The sequence below is a fragment of the Zea mays genome, chromosome 5 (assembly GCF_902167145.1).
Source record: "Zea mays cultivar B73 chromosome 5, Zm-B73-REFERENCE-NAM-5.0, whole genome shotgun sequence".
In the NCBI taxonomy this organism is placed as follows: Eukaryota; Viridiplantae; Streptophyta; class Magnoliopsida; order Poales; family Poaceae; genus Zea; species Zea mays.
In genome coordinates, this window is record NC_050100.1 from 190,639,704 (window position 1) to 190,649,540 (window position 9,837).

The following is a 9,837-nucleotide window of genomic DNA, read 5'->3' on the forward strand; positions in this document are numbered from 1 at the left end:
ACGTCATCGGTATCCACGTTTTGGCACTGTAGGTATGAAATACTCCCTCCCACAATATAAGCCATAATCACTTTTCGCACTTATCCTACAATATAATACGTGCTCTCTTTATATAAATGTACATCGATACAGTGATAATAGAGAGAATTAAATGTATTTCTTGGTCTTTAAATTAGAGGTTATGTTTTATATAATAGGACAGAATGATTATGCTCTAAACTTTACGCGACTGTATGCATCGTTATTAATTAATTCTTAGATTAGATGTGCGTAATAATTTAGCACTGAAATTACTAGTAGATTGTGCTACAGCAACAGGCCTCGAATTGTGATGTGGACTCGGGCAACAAACATCAGTCTCGAGAAAATTTACCTGGTTCGGTGACCGTCTCTTTCCTTGTCGGTGATGCGGACTCGATGAGTCGACCACGTCCGGGACCGGAAGGGAGCTGCTGCCTGCACCGCCGTCAAAGCACGGACGGACGGAGCAGACTGCACCACCAAACACCTCCCCTCCCCTCCCAGGCTCCCACCCCCCGGGCCCCGACCTACACACACAGGTGGTGCCGGGGCCGGGCATAAAAATGCCTCTGCCTTGCGTCTCTCTCTTCTTCCTCCCCACCCCACGAGGCGCTAGCTGCGGCACGGAACCAGCGCCATTAGAGGCCACAAGCCCGCACCACGCCTCCCTCGTTCTCGCGCGCGCGCACGCATGCACGAGGAGCTGCTGCAGAGAAGAGGAGGCCTGTCGATTTGATTGAACTTTCCAAGTGAGTACTCTGCACTCTTTCCAGTGTCGTCTCAGGTTGTTCTTGAGTTCTGAACCGGGTTTCTGACGGGTTTTGTTTTCGAGCTCGAGTTCCGCGACACTGCTCTAACATGTGTTGGAGGATTTTGGCCTTGGTCCCGTGCGCGTGCGTTTCGCTGCACGTAGTCAACGGACCAAAGTGGTCAGGTTTTATCATCAAGCTTTGCGTAGGGTTTTCTCTTTTCTACGCTCTCTGTTTCACCATCCAATATTTATGTTCATATTTTTTTTAAAAAAAAACAGCACAGAACGATCTAGTTCTTCTTCTGGTCATCTGTTTATTACGGTATCCTGCTCAAATAAATTTGTTTCCGGTATATGAATTTAGACCAAAAGCTCCACCTGATTGATACACAGGGCTAAGCGTGGTCATTTCTTATATCAACCATTCGCTTTAAGCGCTTTACTTTAACCATTTTTTTTACTTTAACAAAAAAAAGATCATTAAATAGCGTGTATGCAAACGTGATCAATCATTTCGCAACACAGGTAGGATTCCGTTGGATCATATTGTACCACCTCGGGCCAGAGCGAACCCACCGGTCTGTACGTCCTCGTTCCTGGCTCGCGTGCTACGATACTCAAAGTAGATCAGAGATGCGCAGTTGTTGTACGCTTGGATGCCCCAAATGCCATGCTTTTTTTTCCAAGTCGTACATGACCGTCTGCTGTGCCGGACGGCGGAACAGCAGGCACCCCAGAGATGCGCAGTTGTTGTACGCTTCGTCGCACGCCGTTTGGCAGTAGCCTGCTAGTTTGGGATGCGTCACCACGGCCCAAGACATCATTGTGTCTTACCTGCTGTTACTAAACGCCAACGTTTTTTTTTATGTATATATTCCTGGTCCTGCAGATTCAGATTCAGAAGCTGGCCAAGATGACTGCCGGTTTCCAGCTCGGCGTGATCGGGTCTCTCACGCTCTCCGTCGCGTCGTCGGTTGCCATTGTCATCTGCAACAAAGCCCTCATCAGCACCCTAGGCTTTCCATTCGGTAAGGACAGGACAGCCCTCATCGACGGTTGCCGTCCACAGATATGAACAGAACAACAGATCATGTGTTTTTTTCCCCCCGGGCTTATCCATGAACCACAGCGCGCTTTGCAGAGTCACGTGCGTTCAGCCCAATACTTGCCGGAGTATCGTATGTAAATGTAAATGTGTGCCTATGATCAATGCAGCTACGACTCTGACAAGCTGGCACCTGATGGTGACCTTCTGCACCCTCCACGTGGCGCAGCGCCTGCGCTTTTTCGAGCCCAAGGCGATCGACGGGCAGACGGTAGTTCTGTTTGGCTTGCTCAACGGGACCTCGATTGGCCTTCTGAACCTTAGTTTAGGGTTCAACTCCATCGGATTCTACCAGGCCAGTCCTCTTCTCTTTCTTCTTCTTTTTCTCTTGATTGAATATGAAGGCTCAAATTCAGTATGTTCTGCAGATGACGAAGTTGGCCATAATACCCTTCACGGTGCTGTTGGAGACTATATTCCTGAAGAAAAGATTCAGGTTAGTTTGAGGGGGGGAAACATGAGTTGGTGCTTCCTGCATACTAGATGTACTGATTGTACTCTGTTCAGACCATAACAGTGGTAAAATTAAGCACTGGGCAATACAACATTCTACATTTATCGTACAAGAAGGGTTTATTGCCGCTATAGCAAGGGCTCCTACATGGATCTCCTTGTTATCTCTTGTCACCAAACCAGCTCTTAGGGCTAATTTGGGAGCCACAAAACCGGAGGGGATTGGAGGGGCTAGAATTTTCTTTTTATTCAAATTTAAATAAGAACGGGATTCTAAAAAGAAGGGATTCTAGCTCCTCAATCCTCTCCGGTTTTGTGGTTTCCAAACTAGCCCTTAGGGTGATTAGATTTCCACCCCTTAAAAACTATTCTGATAAAAATAAGGCCCACAAGATCAAATGAGATAGCAAAATGTCTAGCCAAGCTAGAACACTGGAAACATTAAAGTAAGCTTAACTTCGTTTGTTTCATTTTTTTACCGGTCCTAGACAATATCATTTTGTTTCAGGAAACTAGGCCGGTCCCTTCCATTTACCGCTATGATAAATATGTCTTGTTGCAATATGCAGTGAGACGATCAAGTTTTCTCTGCTGGTCTTGCTGCTCGGAGTTGGCATCGCCTCAGTTACGGACCTCAAGTTAAACTGCCTCGGGTCCGTTCTTTCCGGCCTCGCCATCGCCACCACTTGTGTCGGCCAAATTGTATCCTCCTGCATTTGAATATCTCTATGCTCATCGTTCAGGGTGCGCGCGCATTCTGCACGCCTCATCGTCATGCGCATTAGTTGCCAAAAAATGATCTGCGTACGTACGATCGCTATGGCCTATGGTGTATCTCCTTAACCTGTTGAATGAAAGCTCACGAATACGATACAGAGGAAGCTGAAGGTCTCGTCAACGCAGCTCCTGTACCAGTCAGCGCCTTACCAAGCAGCCATTCTGTTCGCCACTGGCCCCTTCGTGGACCATCTCCTCACCGGCCGCAGCGTCTTCGCCCATAGATACACTTTCCCGGTTGTGGTAAGCTCCGTCACACATTCTCTGCAACGGTTTTGACAGTTTCAGAAAGAAAAAAAAAAGATCACTCCCAGGTGTAGCTCAGTTTTGGGTGGGTGACATGACTACGTGCCCAACCATGACAAGGGTGCGTGAGCTATGTTGCAGGGCTTCATCGTCCTGTCGTGCTTGATCGCGGTGTCGGTGAACTTCAGCACGTTCCTGGTGATCGGGACGACGTCGCCGGTGACGTACCAGGTGCTGGGCCACCTCAAGACGTGCCTGGTGCTGTCGTTCGGGTACACGCTGCTGCACGATCCTTTCACCGTGCGGAACATCCTGGGCATCCTCGTCGCCATCTTCGGGATGGCGCTCTACTCCATCTTCTCGGTGCGTGAGGGCAAGAAGAAGTCCGCAGGCGACGCCCTCCCGGTGTCACAGGTACGCACGTCGTCTGCCATCGATCGATCAGTCATCACACACCCAACTATCAGTCCATCACATTCTTTGCTGGAGGTGGACTGCACGGGTTTGTTAGAGCCGAGTTCAGCCATTCATGGGGCCGGTCTGAATCTGATGTTCGTGGTTGCTGCAGATGCCTGACAAGGAGACGGAGCCGCTGTTGGCGACCAAGGACAACAGCGACACCAAAAAGGCGAACGGGGTTGCTCACGACTGCTAAGATGTTCCCGTTTGCCGTTGCTTATAGCCTAATTAGTCCAGCTCTAGTGTTACTACGACGCACTGTTCTGAATCTCAGAAAGTCAGGGAAGAAGTCATTCCTTTTTGTTTCTTATAATATTGTATATGTAATATTCCTCTATTGCGAATTATAAGCCGTTTCAATTTTTTTGAAGAGTCAAGATATCTCAAATTTAATTAAAATTATAAAAAAAATTAAGACAATAAATACATACACTATTAAAATACAATTAATGAAAATATAATAAAATTTATTTGGTATAATAATAGTTATTATTTTAGTATATAAATTTAGTGAAATTTATATTTTTTTATTCTAAAAAGCAAAAATGAAATATAATTTAAAACAGAAAAATGTACTGTATTTTCACGGCAACAGGGGTGTTTAGCACGGTGTACAATTGATGCAACAGCTCTTAAAACGTTAGGACGCCTCGAGGAGTGCTAAAGTCTCATGTCCACAGTCCACTACCCCTATATACAATTCAACAGCATTATCTAAAGTGTTCTCTAAATAAAAAGGACGTTCCGATGTTTCTTATATATAAAGATTATATTTCCCTCGCTCGGTATGCATTTTAATACTTTACTAGCACAAAGCTCGTGCGTTGCGACGGTACACAAATTATTCATTAAAATATTAGTTTACAACGAAAACGAAAACACACTCTAAATACCTCATATTCTTTTCGCAAATAACCAATACATTGCAAAATAGCCCGGGACTGAGAGTCGCACAAGCCACGTGCGGTCTGCATTCACTGTCGGCGCACCTAGCTCCCATGGGCTCCACGATGGTGGGAAGCCCTCATCAAGCTGCTCACGGATGGAAATAGCTATTGCAGGATGTACATCAAATAAGAAGACGTTGTCAGCATAGAACTTTGTAGAAGTAATGCATAAGTTTAAAATAAAAAAGAACTACAATGCAAGAAACATTTATATAACAACAAATTCAAGACTAAACCAATCAAAATTTTGTAGCCAGAAAAAATCACAGATTATAAAGGGCAATAACAACAATAGCATATTACATGGCTTGCAAGTACGACGAAGTTAAATGGAAATCCATAACATCAGAATTCCTCCATAGTTCATCTCACTCCTTTCCACGAGAGGTCAAATGACAACAGATAAAACCAAATGGTTGTGTGGTGCAAACTTATGGACCCTATAAAAAATGGAAGCATACTCAATAGTCTATATTGTTGTAACAACGAATCAACATCCACGCCCAAGGCAATCAATCTAAGAATATCAAAATTTGTCATCCCTTGAACTATATAACTCAATTTTAACTTCAATTAGGAGTAATGAGTTCTCGGCTAAAATGGATCAGCTTGCAGCGGTAGTCTCCAAATTCAAGGATTCACATGATTTAAATCTAGGTTGCAATAAATTACATTAGAATGAAGATATACCAATTCAAGAGTGGTATGGGTAAAGCACCGGTGGCGCAAAGACACCACTAAATTAAATGAAACCATGCATTCAGGTACGATACAAGCGGTAGAAACTTCAAGTGATTCACAAAATTATCTTCACAAATTGATAGACCGATATTCCATGGCTGTGGAACCAGGGGCAGACCCAGCTAAGATCTGCATGAGAAAAAACTATTGGCTTTATTCACCTCTCTCTAGTCCTTTTATTCACCTCTTTCTAGTAACATGTTGGGTCCTTTAGAACTGCTGAAGATACATTTGGTTACACCTATAAACTGAACCCAAATGGGTGTAACACTAAGACCAAATTTTACATATGCTCAATTTTAACTTCAATTAGGAGTAATGAGTTTTCAGTTAAAATGGATCAGCTTGCAGCAGTAATATCCAAATTTAATGATTCACACAATTTAGGTTGAAATAAATAAAACAACTTAACCAATAACTATTGAGCTTCTGAAATACATAGAACAAGAAACAATATTACTCACACAAAAGGAGGAAAACCCAAAATCCTACCAATCAATGAGTATCGATTCAAGCACACAAAATCCAAATTTTCTAAGAACAGAGCTATGTGGTACCTAAGTGTCCATAACTTGGGTAGAACAATTCACTACTTTCACATAATAGAATCAGCGGTGAGCAGGGAGATCTGGGTGTCGATGATGGACGGTTGCGCGCCGCGCCAGCGCGAGAGCTATGTGGTAGACGAGATCGATTTACTTCCTGTTATGACAACAACATTTTCATTTTCATTTTCGGAGTAACAGAACAACAACACATGATATCAGTATTCTATATTTCTTTTTATCTTATACTTCAACTAAGATTGTTAAGAAATCACCAGGCACCAAACAATATAGAAGATGGGAACATTGAGAGATACACACTTTAACAAGGCTACTATTGGTTTTGCCGAGTACCTGGCTATGACGGATTTCTCTCTGGGGTAGCACGTGTAGCTAGATGTGGGGCAGACCTTCCTGACAATAAAATGACAAAAGTAAGTAAAAAATAGTTACTCAAACAAAGCAGTATTTTTTGGATATACTTTTATTAGACTTCGTTGTTTCTGCCCATGCTAAGATGGTACAGATGAGGAACCTAAAAATAACATCATACAAGTAGAGAATATACATTTAATTTCAGTCCTACAATCCAATTCCACACATTTAGCAAAGCTTGACCTATACGTCATCTGAATTTGAATTGAAAAGGAACTGGTGTGTCAAAGACTCGTTGCATGAAAATGGGCTATTTATCTTTTACATGCAACACTACTGTAGTGAGGTCCTTGCTTTGTCTTCCTTAGTGTAAAACTGAATAATCCCAGTGTCAAGTGACTGAACGTTTGGAATGTTTCATTCAGTTTTAACAACATTTTATCATTCATTTCATTTTTTATTTGTTACGATGAAGCATTTGTCTTGGTATGATTTGTAAATGTATCTGTTGTGGAAGGTACCATGAATTTAGAATGGGTAGAATGCAGACCTCCCTTTAAATTCAAATTAAATTCTAAAATGCATGAGGACGTTGGTAATATCAGCCCGCAACACTGAAAGCAGATATGGGGTCAGTCTTAATGTTCAATGATTTAACATCTCCCTAGCACCAGAACATCAAGATAACACATGCTTAAACCAGTATCTAGCAAGTCTAGTGTCGTGTAAATATATAGGTAACTGGCTCTGGTGGCTCTGGATGTCAAAATCATAGTAAGTACCTTTTCAGCATCCAACACAAGAGTAACAATGTGAGATCTCATTAGGTTATTATGGAATAAGAAATTAGGCAAAAGGCAGAACAAAAAGGACAATACCACGCAGAGCAACAATGACATGAATTGCCCCTTTGCTGACAAGCAACACATCAATTCGTCTCTTTATTTGACCAAAGTTAGCTATGGCAAACACCAGTTGTTAGGCCCACAAATCTAAATGCTTTATCCCTAATACACAGCCACAATTTAGGCTAAATTGCTATTTTCTACAACTAAACAAAATACACAAACAAGAAACTTACCAGGAAGAGATAAACAATAACGGAGATAACAAAATTCGGGAAAACTAATTAACCATAAGAGTTACATGAAAACAACACATGCGATGTGATGGGACCGGAGTGTGCGGAGGCAGTCTTATTACATGTGTAGTTGAGGGCGTTGTAGTTCTCAAGTAGCACCCTCTCGTTGTGGAACTCGACGATCTCCTAGCGCACCCGCATGAGCTCCTCCTTAGACTCTCGCCCAGCCACCATGGCCACTCGGTCCTGTAGTTCTTGGCCCTGGCCACCTAGATCTGCTCTAAGCTAGGAGGGGCATTAAGCTGCTCCCTCAGCGTGGCGGCAGACATGGCAACTTGCTCGAGGAGCTGAGGCTGGAGTGGGCGATGGTGGCATACAAAGTAAGCAGATCTGGGAGAAAATAGGGTTGGCCCGTGCTCGATTGTTGGACTCAGAACGACAGGCGGTCCCTCCTCGCCGCGCTTGCGTTTACCAGCACGTTGTCACCGGAGTTGGAGCCATGGCAGAGCAATCCGATGATGGAGAGTTTGCGAACGCCGACTCGTCGTCTCACTCCTTCACGTGCTCTCGAACACCTATGCATCCTGGTCGGTGTCTCCCTTTTTTATGCACGCAAGGAGGAGGGGGCATCTGTCTTGGCGTGGGTCTTGGGGGCAGCTGTCTCGGCAACGGGGGCGAGCATGGCGGCTGTCTGGGGGGCAGAGGCAGCACAGCGGGGCGTGGACCTCGTGGGCATCACAAGCTTGAGTGCGGGAGATGGGCAACACGCGAGGGGAGGGGATGGAGGCGGTTGTCACGGTGGGGGAGGTGAGCGGGGGCTAGAGCTGTCAAGGCTCGGAGTCAAGGGATGGCCGAGACGCATGGCGATGGAGGCGGGGGTTGTTGAGAGAGGGCGTAGCGGGTGGTGGTGGCGAGAGATTCGCGCAAGGATGGAGGTGGCTGAGAGATTTGCGCGTGCGGCCGGGGGATTCGCCGCGGGTGGGAGAGGAATGGCGACGGGGGGCGGTCGTGCGTGCTGGGCTGCTGAGGCGGGGGCAGTCTACACTGCCTCCTTAATTGTTAGTAGAGAAATAACAGCTTAAGCATCTGTACGAGACCACAAATCTTTCTCTGGCTCGACCAGAGCAAAAGTGTTCATCACATCCTGCCCTTTTTCCGCGGCCATACATTCTTCTTCTCATAACTGAATCTTCTTGATATAATCCATTGTGATGGTGGAGTCCCCAGCCTGCACGTCACGCTGGCCGATTATGCTGTAGTGTACAACATGTGAGAGCACCTAGAGGGGGGGTGAATAGGTGATCCTGTAAAACTTAAAACTTAAGCCACAAAACTTGGTTAAGTGTTAGCACAATAATCACCAAGTGGCTAGAGAGAAGTCTTAGCAAAACACAATAACCACAAGAGAACAATCACAGAGATGACACAGTGGTTTATCCCGTGGTTCGGCCAAGACCAACGCTTGCCTACTCCACGTTGTGGCGTCCCAACGGACGAGGGTTGCAATCAACCCCTCTCAAGCGGTCCAAAGACCCACTTGAATACCACGGTGTTTTGCTTTGCTTTTCTTAATCCCGTTTGCGAGGAATCTCCACAACTTAGAGCCTCTCGCCCTTACACTTGAAGTTCACAAAGAAGCACGGAGTAAGGGAGGGATAAGAAACACACTCAAGACAAGAAATCACAGCAACACCACGCACACAAGTCGCAACAAGAGCTCACAACACAACTCAATGAGTTCACAACTCAACTAGAGCTCTAATTGCTATCGCAAAGAATCAAAGGCGTGGAATCGATGTCTTAGTGCTTAGGAATGCTTAGAGAATGCTTGGTGTTCTCCTCCATGCGCCTAGGGGTCCCTTTTATAGCCCCAAGGCAGCTAGGAGCCGTTGAGAGCAATCTGGGAAGGCAATCCTTGCCTTCTGTCGCGTGGCGCACCGGACAGTCCGGTGCACACCGGACACTGTCCGGTGCCCGATTTCTTTCCTTAAATGGCGCAGCCGACCGTTGGCAGCCAGAGAGCCGTTGGCGCACCAGAGATGTCCGGTGCACACCGGACAGTCCGGTGCCCCCTTCTAGCCGTTGGCTCGGCCACGTGTCCCGCGCGGATCGCACGGCCGACCGTTGGCCCGGCCGACTGTTGGCTCTCCGGACAGTCCGGTGCACACCGGACAGTCCGGTGAATTATAGCCGTACGTCGCCGGTGAATTCCCGAGAGCGGCCAGTTCGCTCGAGCCAGCCTGGCGCACCGGATACTGTCCGGTGCACCACCGGACAGTCCGGTGCTCCTAGACTGAGCAGACTTTGGCTGAACAAAGCCATCTCATTTCCAATTC

At 45.8% G+C, this 9,837-nt stretch overlaps 1 protein-coding gene across 4 annotated transcripts; it reads left to right on the top strand.

The window, feature by feature from the left end:
* Positions 1-456: 456 nt before the first annotated feature.
* On the top strand, positions 457-4,182 carry LOC100383574 (Nucleotide/sugar transporter family protein). 4 transcript variants are annotated; one of them, XM_035958752.1, is made up of 9 exons: positions 586-770; positions 1,298-1,354; positions 1,662-1,800; positions 1,988-2,172; positions 2,246-2,313; positions 2,900-3,032; positions 3,189-3,350; positions 3,495-3,767; positions 3,922-4,182. In XM_035958752.1, exons 3-9 carry the CDS (start codon positions 1,686-1,688, stop codon positions 4,006-4,008), a joined length of 1,023 nt encoding a protein of 340 aa, XP_035814645.1. In that variant the 5' UTR covers positions 586-770; positions 1,298-1,354; positions 1,662-1,685; the 3' UTR covers positions 4,009-4,182. The 4 variants fall into 4 exon arrangements, with proteins under 4 accessions (XP_020409126.1, XP_035814645.1, XP_035814646.1 ...); XM_035958753.1 differs by having other exon boundaries at positions 1,298-1,350; XM_020553537.3 differs by lacking the exon at positions 1,298-1,354 and having other exon boundaries at positions 457-770; positions 3,542-3,767.
* The last annotated feature ends 5,655 nt before the right edge of the window (positions 4,183-9,837 follow it).

What these genes read in the sequence shown, in the direction of transcription:
- LOC100383574 (XM_035958752.1), top strand. Translation starts at nt 1,686, where the DNA reads ATGACTGCCGGTTTCCAGCTCGGCGTGATCGGGTCTCTCACGCTCTCC. An exon ending in CCACTTGTGTCGGCCAAATT is followed by an intron (nt 3,033 to 3,188) that starts GTATCCTCCTGC and finishes GTTGAATGAAAG; the next exon opens with CTCACGAATACGATACAGAG. An exon ending in ACGCCCTCCCGGTGTCACAG is followed by an intron (nt 3,768 to 3,921) that starts GTACGCACGTCG and finishes TGGTTGCTGCAG; the next exon opens with ATGCCTGACAAGGAGACGGA.